The sequence below is a fragment of the Myotis daubentonii genome, chromosome 16 (assembly GCF_963259705.1).
Source record: "Myotis daubentonii chromosome 16, mMyoDau2.1, whole genome shotgun sequence".
In the NCBI taxonomy this organism is placed as follows: Eukaryota; Metazoa; Chordata; class Mammalia; order Chiroptera; family Vespertilionidae; genus Myotis; species Myotis daubentonii.
Window position 1 is genome coordinate 24,063,850 of NC_081855.1, and position 24,099 is coordinate 24,087,948.

The 24,099-nt window shown below is 43.9% G+C and overlaps 1 protein-coding gene across 3 annotated transcripts in view; it reads left to right on the top strand.

Annotated features, from left to right (window-relative positions):
• Positions 1 to 19,726, top strand: part of BLMH (bleomycin hydrolase) — a 41,311-nt gene extending 21,585 nt beyond the window's left edge. Inside the window, exons 11-12 of one of the 3 annotated variants that reach the window (XM_059669251.1) lie at positions 3,411 to 3,480; positions 18,769 to 19,726. In XM_059669251.1, the coding sequence (XP_059525234.1) occupies positions 3,411 to 3,480; positions 18,769 to 18,920 (222 nt within the window). In that variant the 3' untranslated portion in view covers positions 18,921 to 19,726. Of the gene's footprint in view, positions 1 to 53; positions 150 to 3,410; positions 3,481 to 18,768 lie in introns of those variants that run through there. The other 2 variants (XM_059669252.1, XM_059669253.1) reach the window with 2 other exon arrangements.
• The last annotated feature ends 4,373 nt before the right edge of the window (positions 19,727 to 24,099 follow it).

Here is a 24,099-nt window from a genome sequence, read left to right on the forward strand (position 1 = left end):
TCATATCTTGATAACGTGTGTTCAGACTTACCTTCCTTTCATTTGTCATTCAGATTCTTCTGCAGTAAAATGTCAGTAACAGTAATTTGTGGACTCCATGCCCATCCGTTACTGGATTTATGCAGAGCTTCGGGAAATTGGATGTAAAGTATTTTGAATTTCCTATGAAATACTCTGAATAGTAACATCACTATTTCTAGGACACACTGTTGGAAACTGCAGCTGAGACTTTATTTTTCACAAAGAAGCCTCCCCATTTCTGGGCTGTCGAAAGGCTCTTTGACACCTGTGCTCAGGGGTCATACGGAAGAAAGACTTCAAACTACTTAAATTCTTTACTACCACAAGCAAAAGTGTTCTTTTTCCAACCTGTCTAATTCCTGGAAAGAAAGTCACAAAATAACGACATCAGAAGGAACTTTTCATAAAATACCATCAACACTAATAAAAGAGAAAAATGGTAATTGGTGTACGAGCTACCCTTTTCATTGGCTTATCAGGGCTATATGCAAATTAACTGCCAACTAAGATTGGCAGTTAACTGCCAACAAGATGTCAGTTAATTTGCATATGTAGGCACAATGCAGGGAGGTGAAAGGGAAAGCAGGAAGAAGCCCCCTGCCACTGACAGTGATTGGAAACCCAGGGGGGAGCTAAGAGCTGGGGGGCAGGGCAGAGGCGGCCCTAGGGCCGCCTCTGCCCTGCCCCCCAGCCATGATCGGAGAATCAGGTGCCTTTTCCACCCTGGCCAGTGATAGCAGGAAGTAGGGGTGGATCCAGCGATGGGAGCTGGGCACGGTCGAAGCTGGCAGTCCCAGGAGCTAGGGGTCCCTTGCCTGGGCCTAAAGCGAAGCCCACGATCATGGGGCTGCTGCAGCTGCGGGTCCCCGCTGCCCGGGCCGGACGCCTCGGCCAGAGGTGTCAGGCCTGGGCAAGGGGCTGATCCTGCGATTGGAGGGTGATGGGGCTCAACGCCTGAGGGCTCCCAGTATGTGAGAGGGGGCAGGCTGGGCTGAGGGACACTCCCCCCCACACACACACCCAGTGCACGAATTTCGTGCACCGGGCCCCTAGTAAATAATAAAATACTAAAGTAAATAAAATACTACTAAGATACTAAGTTGTTCATATTTATGTTTGGACCTACTAAGTTCAGTTTTATAACTAAAGTTCCTTCAATTAAGGTGAAACTTCTAATTTATTTAGAAAACTGTTAAAAAATAAACCAAAAGCCGAGACCGGTTTGGCTCAGTGGATAGAGCGTCGGCCTGCGGACTGAAAGGTCCCGGGTTCGATTCTGGTCAAGGGCATGTACCTGGGTTGCAGGCACATCCCCAGTGGGGGGTGTGCAGGAGGCAGCTGATCGATGTTTCTCTCTCATCGATGTTTCTAACTCTCTATCTCTCTCCCTTCCTCTCTGTAAAAAAATCAATAAAATATATTTAAAAAAAAATAAAAAATAAACCAAAGACCTTGTCATTTCCAGGAGAGGTTTGGCTTTTTATTTTCCATCTGTTATAGAATATTCATATTTTTCAGAATTAATAATCATATATACTTACCTAGAAATAGAAATATACATACCATATCATTTTCTCTGGAATTTTCACTCTTTTATTGGCATGGTTTATTAACCTGCTGTTTTTTCCTCAGGGAAATGGAGCTACTTTATATGCTAATGCTAATAGTGTAAAGCAGAACTTATATTATCTCATCTGGAATTTTATAATGAGATTGTTCTCTTCCCTCCAGTTTGAGGTTTCTTTTTGTTTGTTTTTTTTAACCCTCACATGAGGATATGCTTTTCTTGATTTTGAGAGAGAGAGAGAGAGAGAGGAACATCAGTGTGAGAGAGAAATGTCGATCAGTTGCCTCCCGTGCGGGTCCTGACTAGAGATCAACCCATAACCTAGGTATGTGCCCTGACCAGTAAATCAAACCTCCAAACTTTTGGTGTATGGGACAGCGCTTCAACCGAGCCACCCGGCCAGGGCTCCAGTTTGAGTTTTTGACCACTAAAACCAGCTTGCGCTGCATTTGAATGGTAATGCAAAGATAAATGCTGGTTGCTGTATTTTGGGATATTCTTTCTTAGTGCTGATTTCTTAGAATCCCTGTGAGGAAAGTCCAGGTATTATTCTATATTGGTAGATGACAGAGAACATCTTGATCTAGGTCATGCAGGAATTCATCGGCAAAGGAAAGAAGAGGGAGCATTTTCAGACTTATTATAATAAGTAACCTTAGGTAATATAGATTCTGACCATGGTATTTAAAAGTAAAGTAAAGATGGACTAAAATGGGGGGAACAGAAAACCAAAACAGACATTTAATAGGTTAGTCTTAGAATGTATAGTTTAGTGATGCAGTTTTAAAGGTACCTGGGGCTAAAATTCAGGGGTAGTACAGATATGGATGTTTGAACTTGTGGGTTTGGTTGTTGGCTATTTCTGAGACTGAAAATTTCAGAGATCCAAAAAACCTGCCAAGAATAGAGTCAAATCCCATGTAGATGAGACTCATGTAGTTGTGTGCAAGTGTGAGTTGACAGATGAAATCATTAGGAGATAATTCGGAGCCAGCTCTCTTCTCATGCTACAAAGATTTAAGTTGTTTTGACATAAGTGAATGCCCTGGCTAAGCATGACGGAGAAAAGTCTTTTCCCAAATGGAACCTCTTGTCCCTCTCTGTAAGGATAGTAAAGACTTTAAGTGAAGCTTTTTATGATGTGTATCAGTGTCCCTTTAAGAAGATGAAAATTGACCTTATTTTATTAACGAAGATAGAAGAGGGAGAACAGTATACTGCCTGGGTTTTGTTTTATGAAAACAGTCTTTCTACTTTTGCTTAGCCATTCAATCTCTATTGTATTAAATGTAATATTAGTGTAACTGAATCAGTAAAAGCACACATTTGGAGAGTGTCAGTACTTGGTTCCCTTAAATAGGAAATTAGGCAATGATGAGAATGTGTTTGTTTCTTTCTTAAACTGACCGGATCTTAGAATAATTTCTAAAATAAATACATTGGAATGCCTTTGCAAAGAACGCTAATCAATTAAAAGCAAGAGTCCTGGCCTCAGATGGTGTTCACTGCTTTTAGTAATTTCATATTTCGTATTTCTTAGCCAGCTAGCATTTTAATATGCTTGTTTTCTGTATAGAATACAGTGTAAAGGAGAAAATAATATGATTGCTTTGTTAGGTTCATTGCATTTTTATCCCAAGTGCTTCAAACACTTCTATTGGAATATCCCTTTAGTTACAGTAGGAAAGACATGGCCCTGTCATGCATGTGTATCATGGCTGTCTAGAGGAGGCTGTTTCTTCTGAGGGGCTGAGGAAAAGCTAAAATGAGCATGACACGTCAGCAGGGGAGATCCGGTTTCACACTGTCCACTCTTTTGCAGGATAATGAGGATGGCGTATTCACGAAATGGAGAGTGGAGAACTCATGGGGTGAAGACCATGGCCACAAAGGTGAGCTTAGCTGGTAACGCCAACGCAGGGCGCCTGGAGTCTGCTCTGCTGTCTGTCAGGAGATACGGGTAGAAAGCAGCCCCAGGGAGGAGGATTTTCAGTCTCGGGTCCCATTGGATAGACTCTTCTCGGGAAAATCTGAGGAACCAGTTTGCCCCCAGTATCCTCTTGAGCAAAATAGCATGCCCGAATCCCCCAGGTTGACACAGACCAGAATGTGCTGGCATTCATTCCAAACCCTACCAGACCTCTTTGTACCAGATCGCCTTGGCCAGTGAGAAGTTGAGTGCCCTTGGCCAGGACGCTTGCTATATAGCACTGGGTGCATTTTCATCTGTTGCCCTAACTCTCTAGAAGTCAGCCTCCGAGTGGGAGAGCGGGATTGTCAGGAAACTTTAGGCGTTTATTGGAGACTCTAGGAGTCTTTTCCTCTTTTCTAGAGGAAAAGAATGTTTTGGTTACTGTTTAGAACTATTTTATTCTGACAAAACCCAGGCAGAAGTCATAAGTAAATGATAATAATTAGACTTAAAAAACACCCCACATGTAATATATGAGTTGTAGAAAAATAAAAAAATATAGATAAATAAAAAGAAAAATATAAAAATCTCTAATATTACCACCCACAGATCACCATTAACAGTTTAGGCCCGGCAGTGGTTCTCAACCTTCCTAATGCCGCAACCCTTTAATACAGTTCCCCATGTTGTGGTGACCCCCCAACCATAAAATTATTTTCGTTGCTATTTTATAACTGTAATTTTGCTACTGTTATGAATCGTAATGTAAATATCTGATATGCTATATGTGTTTTCCGATGGTCATGACCCACAGGTTGAGAACCGCTGGTTTAGGGTATGTTTTTCTTGCAAATTTTTGAGACCATGTTTTTAAAGACTGTTTTTCATAATAAATAAAAGCCTTTTAAGGAGCTTTTATGCTTTAATTTTTACGGTTTCACACCAAAAGTGGTGACTGCTGTAGAGTATTATGCATGTGTGCATGTGTTTGCACGTGTGCTAGGTGCTAGTGTTATTTTGTAGCCGCTCTTTTTCAGATTTCATATTCCTGACTTTCAGCCAGTGGATTCAGGCTAGGAAAAGCACATTAATCACAGCTTACTGGACTAGATAGAAGACTGGGAGGATGTGATAGGGAAGCTAGCAAGATTCCCAGACACTTGGAAATTTTCTTTAAAAAAAAGAAAATAGAGATCGCAGCAAATCTTGGCCCGTTGCCCCCCTCTGTATTTAGAACAGTGCTTTTTCCACTACGTTCCTCAGAGCGTGAGGCTTTCCCAAGGTGAAGGGTGGAGGGGGAGGCGGAGTGGGGAGGCCTAGAAGTGACCAGGTGGAGCGTCAGTGTTTAAATGGGAAGACGTCTGTCTGAGCAGAGCCCGTTAACTTGAGTTTGAACTTGACCGTCTTCTGCGATTGGGCAGCACAGGCCTATATAGAATGGCCAAAGCCTGAAGGCCCTCTGTCGTCCCAAGTCCTCCTCTCCCCATGAAATGGTCGTTGGTGGGCTTGGCTGACTGTCCCTAGATCTGCTGTGACGCTCAGCAGCTCAGTGCTTATATGTAAATAAGCACAAGCGTTATTAGAGCATTTCTGTTCATCAAGATAGTTGCACGACCCCCTTCTGTGATTTCTGTGATTCTGTGATGCCGTGGAGCTTGTTAAATGACGGTTGCCTATTAGAGTGCAGCATATACTTTTTGCTTAGAAAAAAACTGTTTTAATCCTCACCTGAGGATATAGTTATTCATTTGAGAGAGAGAGAGAGATAAAAAAAACATGAATGTGTGAGAGAAACATCACATCCATCAGTGGCCTCCTGCACACACCCTGGCTGGGGATTGAACCGAAACCTTTTTGGTTCTCAGGAAGACGCTCCAGCTGACTGAGCCACCTGCCTGGGCTGCAACGTATTTTTTAATTGGTGATTTCTTATAAGATTAATTTCATTCTAAGGCAAATACACATTGGGATCATGTGGAGAGGGGTATAAATCTTAAAGCTAGCAGAATGTTTAAAAATAAACCATTTACAATTTAGTTCTATCTGTAAATTGAAGCTAGTTAAGAAAGGAATGCAAGGGAATAGCTTATCTTGAATGGAAAGGATTTGCTATTTATAACATTTCAAAACATAAGATATTGCTTCAGATGAACCTCATAGCTCGTTTCATTTTGGTCTGATTTGGTCCCTGTACTTGGGTTTGTTATAGAAGTTAGTGTCTAGGAAAAGGACTTAAGTTATGGTTTGTTTAGATGAGCCTGGATCAGTTGGATTGCTTCTGTGACATATTTCTATCTTTAATAGTCACTGAGTTTGTAGATGGCATTGAGGTCCATTTAAGAGAGGATAAACACTTGTAAAGCCAGGCAAATACTTGGTGTTTTGGACAGTGTGAGTTATTGTTTTCATTACTTTGAACCTAAATACCTACTCTTAAAGAGGATTCTGGCCACTTTGCTAATTTTCTTTTCCATTCAGCTGTACTTCTCGACTCCAACTCAGCACAACTTTTGCTTTTGCTGACTAATTCTTTCTGTTATTACAGTTGTCCCTCTGTGTCCACAGGGGATTGGTTCCAGCACCCCCTCAGATACCAAAATCCACCTGTGTGCAAGTCCCTTATATAAAATGGTGTATTTGCATAAAACCTACACACACCCTCCTGTATACTTTAAATCATCTCTAGAGAGTATATACTAATACATAACACAGTGTAAATGCTTTGTAAATATCTGTTATACTGTAACCTTTAGGGAATAATGACAAGAAAAGAAAGTCTATGTTTCGTACAGACACAACCATTGTTTGCCCAACTATATCAGCGACAATGTAACTTTTCCCCCCAAAATATTTTCCATCTGCGGTTGGTTGAGTCCATGGGAGCAGAACTGGTGGACACAGAAGGCCGTATGCTGAAAGAGCTGAGGTCTTGATCTCGATGATCTGCCTGTAATCCTTCCTGGTGAAATCTGCAGCTGTCCAGTTAAGATTAAAGTAACTTTTTTTGTTTTTCGAATAACCGAAATGCCTGAGATTATACAGAGCAAAGCATTTCAGTAGAGAGCCAAGAGATAAGAAATTGAACTGAGTGGGGGTAGGGAATAGTTCGTTCAAAGCCAACATAAATTATTCCCATATAGATCTTGGTAATGAAGGCTTAACAGGAAGGAAGGAAAGAAAACATGATCTAATTTAGTTGGCACACTTGGCCTGACCTTCGGAGCGTGAGCAGCCTGTTGTTACACTGGTGATGTGTGTTTGTCCCAGCTGGGCCTTCCTGTCCGTCATCCCGGTTGGTATTGGTGAGCACGCCTGAGGCAGAGCCTCTGTTTGTGTTCTCTAGGGAGACCTGACAGCCTTAAACAGCATTGCTGGCATTTTGCTTTTATAGATAACATTGTTAATAGTTTGTTCCCATTCTCTTTGGGATTCCTGCCGGCTAAGATAGATGGTTTCTGCATGGCTGGTGTGGTTCAGTGGTTGAGCATCCACCCATGAACCGGCCAGGGTTTCAGGCTCGGTCCCCAGTAGGGGGCGTGCAAGAGAAAGCCAATCCATTGATTCTCTCTTATCATTGATATTTCTCTCCCTCTCCCTCTCCCTTCCTCTCTGAAATCAGTAAAAACTTAAAAAAAAAAAAAAGATTGATGGTTTCTAAAAAAGCAGTGTTAACAATACAAGCTAGAGATAAAGAGAAGAGAGATACCTGGGCAGCCTTGCCCTCTCCCCAGTCTTGGCTTTAGTCTTTCCCCCTTGGTCATGTTCATGGTCCTTCCTGTCCAGAGTCCACTAAGGAAATCATTCTTACCATGAGAGATATTAAAGGAGAAATTAATTCTTGTCTTACTGGGCCCTTTGGATTACTTCATGTTGGTGAAGGCTAATTCCTTGGGACTGAAAATTGGATGCATGTCTAACATATTGAACAACCAACATGGCTTTCTTTCCTCCCCTGCTTCTTGAAATACTTGACTCTGCATTTTGTAACTTGTTTATGGATTATGTCAGAAACTGATTTCAAATTGGATGAAGGAACAGACCTTGGAATGTTACGTTGTCTTTCATTTTGAAAAATGTACAGACTTGTTAGAGTAACTTTCATACTCTTCAAGCCGAGGCCACCCTGCTCCGATACTAGAGCCCATTTTCTTAACCACTCTGTGCTTCCGCTCAGCTTCTCGGTTCTAGTGTAGCATCTAGTGCACTCATGGGAATAACAGGTAACGTCATGATCTTTTTTTTTTACCAGAAACTAGTGACTGAGGGGACATAAAACTGTATAAAGGATCTGAAGACATCGTGTAAATGTCTGATGTCAGGAGAAAGGGCTCTTAAAGCACCGTTTTGGCTGCAAATATGAGGGAGGGCCGGGGATTCCTGAGCGTTTATGTCTAAAGTTAGTACATTGTGAGTTGGGCAAGTAAGGAACTATATATAATCACCCTAAATTCCCCAGAATTATTTTGCAAATGCTGCTTTATAATATTTTTTTCTAAATTTTTTATCTTGAGCAATTTCAAGCATATATAAAGTAAACAAAATAGTATTAAGAACACCTCCCACCCATGGGCCCGTCACCCAGTTTCAGTAGTTATCAACCTTCTACCATGATTATAACAGTGTTTTTGGTAGTTAATAAATTCCTAGATGGTTTCCCTAATGAGCCAGTCTTAGATGGAATTTCTTTATGATTGGTTTACATAGCTATGCGATGGCGTGCCAGCCCTGAAGTCTGGAACAGCAGAGCTCTGAGTGTGGAATTACAGCACAGTTCTTAATGCTTGTTTAGCCTAGTTTCTTAATATGCTAAATAACTTTCTTTTTAAAATGTGTTCGTATCGATTTCAGAGAGGGAGAGAGAGATAGAAACATCAGTGATGAGAGAGAAGCACTGATCGACTGCCTCCTGCACGCCCCCTACCAAGGAACAAGCCTGCCACCCTGTGTTCCCTGACTGGGAATCAAATCGTGATCTCCTCTTCATGGTCGATGCTCAACCACTGAGCCCACCCCCCGGCTGGGCTAAATAACAATTTTTAAGTGAGGGTCAGGCGAGCGTTATTTTCTATTTCTTCAATGGTCACTGTAAGAAATCTTTATATTTTTTAAAAGTCTGTCTCTCCTGGTTTTAATTTTGAACCAAGGTTGATGTTTCATTTTTCAAATTGTTTTTGTGCCTTTCAGATACATGAATATCTGATATTGATTTTAACCTGCATTCTTCATATTTCCTTATAAATAAGCCTCTCTGTTTCTGATTTCATTTTAGTAAAATTTCCAGACTTCCTCCTACAGGGGAGTCTCAGGACGATTTCAGCTACAGAGACTTTGGCATATTAGAGGCTAATCTGGAAAGAAGTGTGTATATGTGATTCAGGTTATATCTAGACTTCTGCTTCCTGAAAACCAGTAGTATGGCCTTTAATTGCCTCGCCAGCCAAGTTACCCAGGTGATTTTGGAGATATGGCCACCGCGAGGTACAAAACTCACCATAGGCTTCATGTAACATTACACTGTGGAACCAGGAGACAGTTACCACTGTCTGGGTTGTAAATGCTCCACAGTAATTTAACTCCTTATATTTCACATTCTCTATCAGTAACATGTATACTTACTGCTTCCTTTTGAAGTCCTACAGCTTGTCTATATCCATCAAACGAAATGATGTGGGAAAGCAGTTTTCAAACTGTACGCTGTTATACAACTCTAAAGAGTTTGATGAATATTCCATATTTCTGTCAGAGATCCTCAGGACATGTAGTTCATAGCATCTTGCTTGATAAGAATTCAAAGTTTGCTCAAGTATTTGTGTTTATTTTTCCTCATCACTTCAACGTAGAGTAACTTGGGATATGTACAAGTGTTACGGCCAAAGGTGATCCTGAGTGGGGGGTGAAAGGATTGAGAAAAGACAGACAAGAGAATGAAAGCTGGGTCTCGGTGGGACGCTGCTCCCTGATGAGGAGACAGCACCAACGCCCACAAGCCGTGTCTTTGTTTTATAGCAGATGCCACGAGGCAAAGTAGGGGCGTGATCAAGTTGTTTACAGCATTCTCGTGAGTTCCAACCCCACTCAACTACATGCACCTGAACTCTATCACAAGGCACGTGGGGCCACGTGTTCAGACCATAGATTCAAGCTTACAACCACAGCCGTTGGCTATAATTGTGCTGGGAGGGCCCTGCCCTCCAGCTCGGACTTGCACGTGGCCATGAGAGGACCCTGTCCTTTCATTAGTCCGAGGCTTGAACCTGGCCAAAACACTGTAGCCGCGCCCCACATACAAGAGTGTTTATACCCGTGTTTTATATGGGGGAAAAATCTGGAAACTTACAGAGAAGTTTCGACTTACTCAGTTGCACAGTGTCAGAGAATTGGGATTCGGATTTCTTAATTTCACACAGCAGGTTCCCTAAAAATGTCCATTGCCTGTAAGAGATAACTGATTATTTGCAGATCTGTTTGAGGTTCAGTTTTGGATTTCTAGCACAAATATAGTAACTTACAGACAATATTGAGCTGAATTTGCTGAAACGAAAAAATTACATGAGCTAAAAGCAGAGGCTTCTGGTTTCCTGGAAAAGGGCAGGACACAAATTTGTTGTGTCACCTCAGGGTTTTCCTGTCTCCAGGCCTGGGACACGTGCTGCTGCCATCCTGTGTGGGTATCTGAGCTCCTGCAGAGGGACTGCTCATCCTCCGTTTTTATTCACGGAGGAGCCTGCATGGCTGGGCTAAGGATAGTGCATTTGCGTGGAACAGGAAGCATGTGCTCTCAGATTGGCTCCTGCCTTCTTATCAAACTGCGTGACGAGGAGGGGGCTACTGACTAGGAGAGGAGGCAACTGTGGGAAGAGACCTGAGACCAGGCGGCAGTCTCAGGGAGAAATCCCCTCCCACTTCACATAGAGTTGTATGCGTGTGTTGCTCTTTCGTGTAGAGAGGATCTATTATTTTCACCAGATTGTGTTTGCATTCGTTTGAGAAGGATGGGGACTTTAAAGCGTAGAACCTGGAGCCGACTACATTGATACGCGTCCTGGCAATTCTACCTTTTGTCCGTATAGCCTTGGTCATGGCCTTGAACCTGACTAAGCCTTAGTTTCCTTGGCTATAAACGGGGGTAAGAGCCCGTGCCGGTTTGGCTCAGTGAACAGAGCATCAGTCCTCGGACTGATTCCGGTCAAGGGCACGTACCTTGGTTACGGGCTTGATCCCTGGCCCTGCTCAGGGGGTGTGTGAGAGGCAATCAATCCATGTGTCTCTCTCACATTGATGTTTCTCTCTTTCTCTCTCCTCCCCTCCCTTCCACTCTCTAAAAAAATCAATGGAAAAATATCCTCAGGTGAGGATTAACAAAAATAAAATTTTTATAAATGGGGATGATAATCGTACATCTCCATTGTGAGAACTGTGCCAGGCAGATGCGAAGTGCTCACAAATTAGCTCTCATTGTGACTGTTGTTAATGTTGTCTGTAGACAAACGAGGGCAGGAGAGCGAGACCATAAGGCTCCCTAACCTTTCCCTTCGAGAGGAGGGCTGACCTACCCTGGTTCTAGCTTTAGCTCCAAGAAGGCAGGACCTGGTGCAGCCGTTACGCTACAGCACAGTTTACTGGTGGATGACGCGTCATGGGGGCTTCGTTTCGTGTGAGAAGCAGAGGAGGTGCGTGCGCCCAGTGCTGAGGGGAAACCACTAGCAATAGCGTCGCCTCCCATTTGTTGCGGGATGCGGGGAACCGTGCACAGGCCGTGGCGAGGTGAGTGTCTCTGACCCTCAGAGGAGCTATGTCACCTGGACACAGGAGGAGAACGTGAGGGGCCTGGGAAGCGCACAGGGACACTCCTGGTGTGCTCCTCAGGCTGTGAGATACAGGACAAGTAGCCTGAGAAAAGCAGAAGAAGAGGCGATTTCTCCAAGAAGGCACATGACAGGAAGAGGAACCAGGGAGGGCTCCCCGGGCGGGGAGACAGGAGGCAGACATGAAAGCTGCGGTTATTGGAACGGGAGGAGTCAGAGAAGCCAGGGGACTAGATGACGTCAGGGAGAACTTGGTGGTAAATAGCACTACAGCAGAGCAGTCTGAGAATGAGTCAAGGAAAAGGCTTTGGGGTTGGGTTTTAAGAGTTTTTGGAGACGTTCGGAGGGTGGAGGATGGTGGTAGCCCGCGGTCCTATGATGCCTCTTCAGTCCTCAATCCCTTCGAATGCTGGGGGGTGAGAGGTGGGGGGGATTGAAACTGGGACGGTTGTGGCTGTAAATCTGGCTGCATAAGGTGTTAGTAATGTATTATAAGAACAAATGTGTAAACCATAAACACAAGAATAAGCATAAAATATTATAGCGGATAAACTGCATGGGAGATGGCGCTGAGAAATGTGAGGCTCCTGGGCAATTCTTCAGGGGTGAGCGGAGTTTTAGGAGAGAGGTTAGGGTTGTGGCTTTTTTGGAAAGGAAGTAAAACGGTAGCCGGGAAGGGCAGCTCCAGGCACGTGCAGCATCTTTGGGCAGGTCTGAGGCGTCAGGCCAAGAAACAACGCGGCCTGCCACCCCCTCCGTGGGGCTCTGGAGGAGTGATCAGAATGAAACGGATAGGAGGAGTGATGGTTGGGGTCAGAGAGAAGTCATTGAGTTTCTGCGGGAAAACAGAACCTTGGATGACACCTGAATTTCCCTCTCCTGTCCCGCAGCAAGATCCTGGCAGATTCCTGTGCTCAGACTGCCCAGGGAGGGGAATTCAGACTGGGGTGTCGCCTCCCCCCTGAGCCAAGGGGACAGGCTTCTGGACTCGCAGCAGGAAGTGCAACTTCTCCTGCTGAACTTCGTTGTGGTTTGATGGTTTAAAGAAACACAACCCGCAAATCAAAGCATCTCTCTTTCCCTACCACACTTTCCACCCTGCCTGTCTCCTAGTAGACTTACCAGGGAGACAGTGTCTTCTGTAACTTATTTCTGAAAGAAGCCACAGTTCATATCCAGCTCTAAGGATGCTGTCAGCAAAAGGTGCAGGAGCAGGAGTTGTGTCCTCACCGCGTACTTTTGTGTTTACTCTGGAGGAAAAAGGCCCCCTTCTCAGATCACTGTCCAAATGTCTGTCTCAGAAGTGGTGATTTTGGTTCCCTTCCTCTGGTTGTGGGTTTGTTTGTTTTTTGCAGGGGGGTGGGGCGGGGGGGGTGGAGTTAGCATCCAGCCCGTGCTTTCTCCATTCTTCTGAATACATACACTTGGCATCTGATTTAAAGAGACAAAAGACCTCTTAAACAGACCCTATGAAAACTAGGCACATGGCCATTGATATGGGGGGGGGGGGGGGGGTGTGAGCAGATGAAACTGGTTCCGAACAGCTAGGTGCCTAAGCTGATTACACGCTGTTATCTGTTGCCAGAGCCATAGCTGTCTGCCTCTTTGCTGTTGAGTGTTCTGTTGGAGGAAGCCGAGCCCCATGAAAAAGACTGAATTTGAGTTAAGACCTGGATTTGAGTGTGGGCTTTACTTACTGACTGCGTGACTTTACACAGCTCTGCCTGCCTTATTATGTTGTGAGGATTAAAATCAAAACAAGGATAGTGGATATGAAATTGTATTGTGAAGTGTCAGGTCCCTACAGACATGTGTGTGTGTGTGCGTGTGTGTGTGTGTGTGTGTGTTTTGCTTTCTAAAGTGTAATACATTTAATAAATAATAAAATATATTTAGTAAATAGTACAATTAATATTTACATTTAATAAAATTCCAAAATCAGAGTACAAAAACATATGTAAGGAGGAGTCTTGTTTCCTTCTCTTCTCTCTGGCTACCATTTCTGTTCGCTTCTCTTACATTTTCCAGCGTGTTAGTGCGCCAAAGGCAGCATTCCTCATGCCCTGCTTTGCATCTTGCTTCCACGTCACTTACCCGGCATGTCTTGGAGTTTCCTTATCAGTACGTTTCCACGCCCCTGCAGCCTCATCGCCTGCCATTGTCTGATGTACCATAGTTTATTTAACCGGTTCCTGCACTAACAGAACTTGGGTGTTTCCAGACTTTTGCTGATACAAACAGTCTTGCAGTGAATTTATGTTTATATACAATGCTGAGAATAGTGCCTGACACATAGTAAAAGCTAAACAAGTATTGTCATTGTGGGTAAGTAGATACAGAATGCATGTTTTATACTGTGTGCATGCAAGTACTGGGCGTCTGTAGGATAAAGTCCCAGAAATGGCATTACTTACTGTAAAGGGTAAATAGATGCATTTGAAATTTTTCTCGGTATTACAAAATGCCATTCATAGGGATCGTGTCATTTTACACATTTACAACATACTTCGTCAGCGATGTTCAACTGGTGTATATATACCACAAGAACTTTTAAAACATACGTGTGCTGCGGTACACTGGTTGACTGTTCAGTAGTTGCCAGATATTTCATGTTCTAAAAATTCTTGTGGCACATCGGTTGAAAATCGCTGCTCTCTATAAATGTAAGGTATTAGGGCATGATTTATGCAGCGGGTACCTAACAAGTGGTTGATAAATTGTCACTACTTAGTTATCTGTTAAAATTGTGTATGTTCATAATTGGGGGCTAGACTGTGTCCAGGCCTTAGTGAATGATGAGTTTTTCATTGAGACTATGTTTCTAATGTTTTCTTACCACTCAGCCTACTTTTTTCTCTTATTTTTTTATTATCATAGCAGAAAAATGTTTATATAATACCAAATTTGGAAACCATAAAGGAAAGTATTGATAAGTTTGACTTCATAAAAATAAAAAGGTTTAGTAGATTCGAAGATATGAAAAGCTAAATTAGAAGGCAAATGACATAACTGGAAAAATGTTTGCAACCATTATTATAATGAAGGATGTAACAAAGATTTAGTTACAAAAATGTTTATAGCAGCGTTGTTCTTAAGCATGAAAAGGCAATCTAGGTTCCAGCAGCGGAGGATTGATGTACATTTCCGATTATCCATATAAATTCAGCACCTAGACATTATGATGTAAATAGATATACTAGTAACTTTTTTTTATCAACATGAAAAGAACAATATTGGAAAACAGCACGTGTGATACTTTGTAATAAAGGAGTGCGTATATCTCGTTTTTATTAAATGTATAGAGGCTACATGCAGAAACTATCCAAGATCTGTGTAAAAGTGGAAGAGGGCTTATTCCAAGATGGAGGGATTGTAGGCAGTTTTAAAATTTACATTTGTCCTCTTTCTCATCCACCTCTTTCTCCTGCTCCTCTTCTTCCTTCTCCTCTTTCTCCTTCTCCCATGTTTCCAAAATTATTTATAATGAGCATGAATTATTTGGGTAATCTTTAAAGGCTAAAAAAGCAATAAAACATTCCAGACACTTAGAGGAGGGAAATCACCCACCCTCCTGTATAAAATTGTAATTTTATTTTTTATGCCCCCCCATATATCTCAATTTGTAACATAGTTGTAATAAAAGAAGATATGCTATTTTTATGTTCTTTACTTTTGTCACTTTTAAACGTTTTCCCATGTTACTCCACAGTCTCCACAATGTCGTGTTAAATGACGAATGTCCTGTTGAGTGGCTTCTCACTGTCTTTTAGGAAGTTTAATTGTGACATAAGTGTCAGTGGGGATTTTGCCTTCTCCCCGGAAACCTTTCTTCAGACTGGAGTCCTCACGGGCAGGTGTGACTTAATGAGGCCCAGGAGTCCGGCTTCCTTAAGTCCACGCTGCCAGGCAGATCCATCAGAGCAGCCCAGAGGCCTCGATTTCCTCACACCCCTTTTGCAAAACAGCAGCAACAACCAAAATCACCCACACATAGTTTGTTAGCGGGGTGAAATACTGCATAGAACAAAGCCAGGAAATATGTAAAATATATCTAATTTATAACTGATAATATATTCGTCACCTTAATCTCGTCTTAGATCTCTGGTAGGATTTCAGAAAACTTTTCTGAGCTAACGTGGCCACTTTGATTGGAGGCAAGTTGCAGCCTCTAGCCCAGGGGTGGGCAAACTTTTTGACTGGAGGGCCACAGTGGGTTCTTAAACTGGACCGGAGGGCCGGAACAAAAGCATGGATGGAGTGTTTGTGTGAACTAATATAAATTCAAAGTAAACATCATTACATAAAAGGGTACGGTCTCTTTTTTTTTTAGTTTTATTCATTTCAAACGGCCGGATTCGGCCCGCGGGCTGTAGTTTGCCCACGGCTGCGTCCAGCCTGTAAGCCCTCTCTCTGGCCACTAGAAAACGTCCTTCCCCAAGGAAAAAGGGAAAGAAAAGAGAAATCTGGTGCAGGGTACCCCCAGGTTAAACTTCCTCTGAAACTAACGCATTTGGAACATTCTGTGTCTGCTTGAACTTGGCCTGACCGTTCTAGAGCCTGGTTCGCAGACGCTGTTTCTCCCTTTACAGAAGATGCTGCCCTGTCTCTTACAAACACAGAACCGTTGCCGGCTTCTTTGTGGGGCTGTTTACTCATTTGACTTCTCAGTGTGTGTAAACAAGGCATTAAAGTTCAAACAGAATTTAATTTCTCCGTAGTTCCTGAAGCTGACTTCCTTTACCCGCTCATCTTTTGGTTTCCCTACATGTAACCTTGGCGTCCCTGCAGCAGACGTGCCTTGTCCTTTTTCCTCGGGGAACATCTTTTTCCGATGGCCAGGGGGCTTCCAGGTTAGAAGCCGCAACTTTCCTTGGGTAAAATGGCCACTGAAAAGCTGCCTCACACAGCACTCACTTGGCTTGCAGACATACTGATCCTAATCTTCTCCGTCCAACCCCAAGACATGCAGCATCGACAGCTACAGCAGCCACAAGTTCGTTATCTGCTCGGACCGCAATTACTTGGCAGCCCCCTAGACTATGAGGTTTTTGTGGGCCCCAAAGAACTCATATCCTGCAGAGAGAGACTAATCACGGCAGGCCCTCCCGCAGGGACACTGGAAGGGAGGGTTGCGATTGATAGGAGTTTTAATTTTGAGGACTTAATCTGATCGGCTTTTGGAACAAGATGTGTAGATGTACTTACTGTCCATTTTCTCTGTGTAGTCTCTGAAGACTCATTTGATGGTGCGGTGATAGTATTGTCATAAGGGCACAGAACTTTATTACATGGCTCTGCCCCTGCCCTTCACCTGCCTCACTGCCCAGGGCTACTCTGAGGATTTATTCAGCCTGCACTGTGGTAAGGGGAGGACGACCCATGTCTCAAGTGGTGCCGTGCTTAGTAATCTGGTCTCCTGCCCACTGGAAGCTCCTCGTTGGGAAGGCAGATACCGAGTTCCTCGGCCGTTACTTAAGATGCAGTAAGAAACGGTGCAGGCTGGCCCTTCTAGCTTTGGTTGCTAGAGCTCCGTGGCAGTAGCTTAGGTGATGGTAGGGGCCAGGTCCTGACTGCCTGACACAAGCAAAGCCAGGGACTCTGGGATATAGAACAAAGACAGAAACCAGAAGCGGCACAGGCTCCGGGGTTTGTCTGTGCCCCTTCCCTGCCTCCTGCTGGGGGAAGGAGCCCTGGGTCCGGAGGCTGGCCCCAGGGAGCAGGGCGTGTGCCCTTAACCGCCTGGGCCTGGGCCCGGGAGCTCCTTCCAGGGATCTGCTGAGGGTGGCCATGCGGGGCCACATCAGGATGAGCTGGCCTTGACTTCTGTCAGAGACCAAGGGCAGAGCTGGGTACAGATGACCTCACAAAGCAGCTGTGTCTTCCATTAAGTAATGTCCTCGGGCACACCATTTAGCTTACGACATTAGACTTGCCATCATGTCGCTTTTAATGATTTAAAACAGCCTTGCTTTTAGAGCAGCAGTTCTCAGGGTACGATCTGAGGACCCTTTCAGGGGTCTGCAAGGTCTTCCCTCTCCTCTGTGTGAGGTCAGATCTTCTCCATCAGCTTCAACCGGAACAGCAGACTGAAGACAGAAGGCAGATACAGGAGTCCAGCTGTCTGCTGTGAAGCCAGGCGTTAAATTATAAAACAATACCACTCTTCTAGCTAAAGTTTATTTTACTTTGGTGAATATAATAATTTTTTCCTAAAAATGTGTTATTTGTATTTATAGTTCTTAAATTCTTATTTTTATATGCATTAATATTTTAAGCTTTCTGTTTAATTTCTATTATGGCAAATCGTAGTAGTTGTAACCCACATACACAACGTTTTGGGTTCTCAATGTGCAGTCTTGGTCCTGGGCACAAGACCTTTGAGACCTGCTGCACTGGAGGACACCTTAGGAGAAATACCTGCATCTTCTCCCTTTCTCTTCGTCCTGCGTAGTGAGAACTGAGACAGCACAGACCTAGATCTGCTCAAACGCTTTCAGAGAAAATTGGCTCGTGTCTGGAGTAGAGGCCAGCCAGGGTCAGATGACGATGACGGCGGTGACCGCTAGTCCCTGAGTCCTTGGGTGTGGAGGCTCCTGCAGGGCCCTGGGTCTTTCGCTTTAATTTTCCTCTTTATGCTTACAACCGCTTGGGTGAAGCATTCCCCCCGTTTAACTTTGTTGGAAGTATGTTCCTGAAGGGGAATCTGTGATGTCCTGAGATACAGGTTAATCTTCCTGAGGAACAGGAGGTCTCCAGGATGGAGACCACTCTTTCTTTCAGCCCAGCTCTCAGCAGGGAGGTTAGTTCAGCTGTGTCTCTGGAGTCCTGCCCACAGAGGGATCCGTAAACTGGGGAAGAGAGGGTGAGCAGCGGTCTCAGTCTTCCAGTTCTGCCTGCTCCTTGTCAAACACAGGTTTCCTCCAGGAAAGTGGGGACTGTGCTATTACTTGATTCCTATAGTATCATCTGCAAATGAGTGGCTACTTGGGAATGACCCCTTCATGGCTGTGGCGGGACAGAGAGGAAGGAAGGAGAACAGCCTGTGATGCTGAGAAGGAGGGTAGGGCAGGCATGGCACTGGTGACCCTAGAGATCATATGAGCCCCTCGGTGTGGCTGTATGAACAAGAAGCAGCTGCCCTCTGTGGGCATCCATTCACCTTCAGGGAGGCAGCCTGGACGGTGCAACAGCACAGAGCCTGGTAGCAGCCTTAGGTCCCAGCCCAGCTCTGAACCTCAGCTGTGTGACTCTGAGCCCCAGATTTCTAATTGGTAAAAATAGAGCCACGCCTGTCCTGCCTGCTTCACAGAGTCGCTAATACGGCTTAGATTCGGTGAGATTATGGCTGGGAAAGCAAAACACAGGTACAGACAGCGTTTGTGAAAAGGCTCCTCTATGGTGCCCACACGGTGTCCGCTGCTTGACCCTTGCCCTCTGGGCTCACGAGGCTCCTCTTCCTCCAGGTTACCTGTGCATGACTGACGAGTGGTTCTCCGAATATGTCTACGAAGTGGTGGTGGACCGGAAGCATGTCCCTGAAGAGGTGCTAGCTGTGCTGGAGCAGGAGCCTGAGGTCCTGCCCGCCTGGGACCCCATGGGGGCTTTGGCCAAGTGATACTGCCTCCAGCTCTCTCCTCCTCCCCCGGGACCTGGAGTGGCGGCCAAGGACAGATCCGGGAACTGAAGCCAAAGTTACACAGGTGACTGTGCGCTCCCACGGGACACAGTCAGACCCTTGGATTTCTCCTCCAGGAACCTCGCGGGGAAGTGTGCTTTCTGTTGAAACAAATATTCTTAAAGAAAATAAAGGGAAAGATCGGGTCGCACTATCTGTTCTCCTCACCTCCAACAGCTCAGGATCTCTTGCATTTTAATCCGATGTAATTGTGTGTCTTAACTCTGTCAGGAAGGTTTGGTTCTGGGTCTGCTTCAGTAGCACAGGAGAGGATGAGCAATTGAGGAGCACGGAGAGAAACAGACCTATTTCTCCTCGTTCCTAGAGTAGAGTTGGGGGAGGGTTACCCTATGATTTGAGCTCTCAGAACTGCATGCTGCCTGACTGTATCACCGTCCCTCCCAGATGGCAGTCACCGAATTCAGTTTTCTCGAGGGAATTTTATGTCTCTAATAGCCCAGGGTGGGAGGTTGATCAAGTCCAACATGATTCCTTCCTATTGTTCTGAACTGTGGGGGGCACAGCTCTACTTGAGTCGGAGTTAAGTAGAGGCTTAGAGAAAGCTGAGAGAACAACCCAAACCTTATCATGGTCTGAATTACAGCGATTAGGAGGTGCTCTAGCCGAACGGTTTAACTTCTGCCTCTGGACTTGGGAGCTGGGTGGGCAGGGGAAGGTGAAACCCAAGCTTTCTGACAACTAGATGGTGCTGAGAAGCTTTTGAATAAAATACTTTGTTAAACAGAGTAAGTCGGCTTCTTTGGTCTCAGAAGTGTTTCTTTATTTAGCTACAGAGGAAAGCAACCCGGTGACTGATGTTCTACAAAGTGAAAAAGGGGCAAGATGGGTCAGCTTTCCTGCTTCAACTTGTCTCGGGTACTGGTCCTTCCGGCCTGTGTGATCCCCAATGGTTCTGGGAAGGGCTTCCCAGCACCATGTTTAAACATTCTCGCACCCAGATCCAGAGCCCTGCGAGGGTGGAACGTGAGGATCTGCATAGCTCCACCTGAGAATGTGCTGGAGATGATGTATTTTACTGAGACTGAGCCTTCCTTTCACTGAGAGCAAATAAGTGTAGCCCCCTAATCAATATTTCCATCAGTGCCTGCGCCCCTACCTTTCGGGCCGTCGGAGAATCTTCCCAGTCCAGTAGGGCACGTTGTCTCACACAGCGCTTTCCAAGATAACATTAGGTAAAGGCTCAAGCTTTAATCACAGTGCTTACTGTCTAGTAATCCTGTCCCAAGCAGGATAAATAGGTCAATTCCTAGACACATCATGGCGAAACCTTAGAACAGGTCTTAGAAGCATCCAGGAAGAAAAAGTTAGATTGACAGCTGACTTCTCACCAACTATATAAGCCAGAAGACAGTGAAATATACCTTCAAATACTATGAAAAGTTAACTGTGAACCTAGAACTCTGTATTAAAACCAACAAGAACAAGGGTGAGCCTGGCTGGTGTGCTCAGTGGTTGAGCATCGACCCATGAACCACAAGGTCACAGTTGGATTGCCCCGTCAGGGCACATGCCCAGGGTGTGGGCTCAATCCCTAGTGTGGGGTGTGTAGGAGGCCACCGATCAATGATTCTCTATCATCATTGATGTTTCTATCTCTCCTCTTCCTCTCTGAAATAAATAAAAATAGTTTTTTAAAAAAAAAACAAGGGTGAAATGAAAAACATTTTAATTTAAGAACTGTTGCCCCAATAGAAAGGAAATGATCCCATATGGACAATCTGAAATGCAGCAAAAGTTGTAAATCAAAGAAAATGATAAATACATGTATTATCTAAACCAAGCATGTCAAACTCTAACATGGGCCAAATAAACAAGGTTTAATTTTATGTGGGCCGCAAAAAAAAGCCTCAATTTTCATAGAAACATAGCTTTATTTCGATAGAGACATGCTGAATACAAGGGCTGAAATAAATGAGTAATCGCTAACATAAAATAATAGAACATTTTAATAAAAATTAATATTTTTTTCTTGAACATTAACTTACCAGACACTGAATAACTGCACAAATTAATAAGCGTAACGCAAATAAACCTATTTTTCTTGTTCTCCAAAAGCGAAATATTTCCTGTTGCGCACACCAAACAAGTCAGTATAAGACTAATGACATGTCAATCGGCTGCTAAAACTTTAGCTGCTAGTATTAGTGGAGAGATATGGAGCGCCTGCATGTAAGGCGCGTAAGGGAAATGAATGCAATACGATTACAGTAATCAGTCATTAGCGAACGCTGTAGTTCGTTATTAATTATGTATAACAGGATATTGTAAAAATTAAGTTATGAAATTTTTATTAAAACGTTTCATACATACCATTATAGTGGCTGGGCCGCAAAAATACTCATTCTGGGCCACATGTGGCCCGAGAGTCGTAAGTTTGACATGCTTGATCTAAACAAAGTGACTATAGGTGAACATAGAGTTCAAAATAAGATAAAATGAAAATAGGTGATTAGGGAGGGAAGTGATTAGAATAAACATTATAAAGTCCTTGTCATTCAAAAATAAGTATATTAACTTTAGCCTTTGGTATGTTCATTATATGTGCTAAAAAATTTCTAGATTAACTACTAAAAAATAAACGGTTCCCAAGCAAGACTATAATCAATCCTTAAAAAGACAGGATAGGGAGAGAAAGAAAAATGCAAAATGTCTAAAATAAGAGCAGAAATAATTTAAATGTGTCAATAAGTACAATATACATAAATGGGTTATATGTTCCAGAAAAAAAGACAAATTGTCAAACTGGATTTTTAAAAGAAATTCAGCAATAAACTGACAAGAGACAATTTAGGACCTAACAAAGGATAAGAAAGATAACAGGCAAACATCAAATTAAATCTGCTATAACTAATAACCAGTGCCTGGCTGCGGTAGCTCGGAGGTTGAGCATGGACCTATGAACTAGGAGGTCACAGTTCCATATGTAATAAGAAAGATGTGCAGTAATTAAAACAGGATCAACAAAGCCATAAGTTGGGTCTTTAAAACAAAACCAAACAAATTAACATCTTTGGCAAAACTTCAAAAACAAAACCCACAAAAATTTAAAAGGATATAATTATAGATGCAGATATTTGAAAAATAGGAGATACTCAACTTGGTCAAAAGTGACAATAAAAGGATTTATTTGGAAGAGAAATCCGCAGCTGGGCAAGGACAGGAGCAAAGAAACAATGAGCAGGAGAGCAGCTAGAGGTGTTGGCAGACAGCAGAGCTGAGAAAGTTGAATCCTGAGCCAGTGGTGGAGACAGCCAGGGACAAGCCAATTTACGTTGCATAATCCCCAAAAGCACAGGTACTTCCTCTTGGAATTGGGAGGGTTATGAAGGGTTGAGAGTCTGTTAGATCCCCTCCCTACTTTGTGCAGCTAGGTAACTGTCCCTCCCTGCTCAGCAGCCAACTGGATTTACATTCCAGAGGGAAAAAGCTTATGGCCTAGAGGTTGGAAAGAGCTGAGAGTAAAAGACCATTGGGATTAAGTGAGTATTGCATTCTCAATGTTCTCAGTCATATTGGATTCCTAGTGCCCAGAAGACTGAAAGTCTTCTCTGGAAATCCCAATGAGCCCAAGAGGAAATTCATAAAGAACTATTTTATGGCATCAAGAATTATTTTATAAGGCTGGTATAAATAACCCTGACAACAATAGCAAACAAACAAACAACAATATGCAAATCTCACCCCTAAACATAGATGCAAAAGTCCTAAACCAAATAATATGATAAACCAAACCCTACACTATATATAAAGATAATCTTCCTAACCAAATACTTAATAAAAGCTGTTTCTCAAATAAAATTAGGATCCAGCCTGGCCAGCGTGGCTCAGTGGTTGAGCGTTGATCTATGAACCAGGAGCTCATGGTTTGATTCCCAGTCAGGGCACATACCCAGGTTGCGGGCTCAATCCCTAGTGGGGGGCATGCAGGAGGCAACCGATCAATGATTCCCTATCATCATTGCCATTTCTATCTCTCGCTCCCTCTCCCTTCCTCTTTGAAATCAATAAAAATATTTTTTTTAAAAAAAATATAGGATCCAGTGGGGAGAAACAAAGGATGTTGGCGTGTCTTCTCTGCTGAAGAGAAAGGGAAATGGGAAGATGTTAAATGTCTTCTCCTATCACCCTTTGGTGATACTCTGACCTTTGGAAAGTCCTCGTCAGCCCCAGGACTCCTCTTGAGACAGGGAGAGTCATGCTCCAAGAAGCCAGGCCCTGATAATGACCCTGCCTTCAGGATGTGGTTGCTCTGGCTTGTCCTTAAAGGACAGCTTGATTCCAATTTGCTGTTGGCAGGGCCTGGGCGCTTGCAGGGAACTCGCATTGCTCCAGGCGTGTGGTGGGCGTGCACGTTGTTGCTGACTACGCCAGTCGTTGGTTAAGTTGGTTTTTTTCTTTTAAGTAACTCCAGATGAGCATTCTCATATTGAGGACAACTTGTTTAGAGCCATGAAGCTGCTTGTTCCTCCGAGGGGTCTATGATACAATCGATTGGAAACTAGGAATAAACTGGTCACAGTTGTTTTGTTTCCCCTTTCAAACTCCAAGACCTTCCCACAGTCCCACAAAGGGGAAGGGAGCCAGGGCGGGAGGGAATGTGCCTTTCTTTGGGAGCAGGGTTGCATGAAGAGGGAAGCCCTCCTGCACTCCTCTTCCTTGGTACAATTTGGATACAAATTGCTCTCTCTTCTCTAGAAAAACTCTAGTTCGGTAGCTCTTCTTTTTGTTGTTGTTGTTGTTGTTGTTGATCCTCACCTGAGAATGTTTTTCTATTGATTTTTAGAGAGTGGAAGGGAGGGGGAGAGACAGAAGAGAGAGAGAGAAACATCAATGTGAGAAAGACATATTGATTGGTTGCCTCCTGCACACACCTTGACCAGGACCAAGGATTGAGCCTGCAACCAAGGTTCGTGCCCTTGACCAAGGATCGAACCTGGGACCCTTCAGTCCTCGGGCCGATGCTCTCTCCGCTGAGCCAAATCGGCTAGGGCTCGGCCGTGCCTCTTGAAGTGGATGGAGTGGGCTCTGGAATCATCTCCCAGGCTCCTTCATAACTTCGCTTTTATTTTATTTTTAAAATCAGCTGCTGTACAGAGGC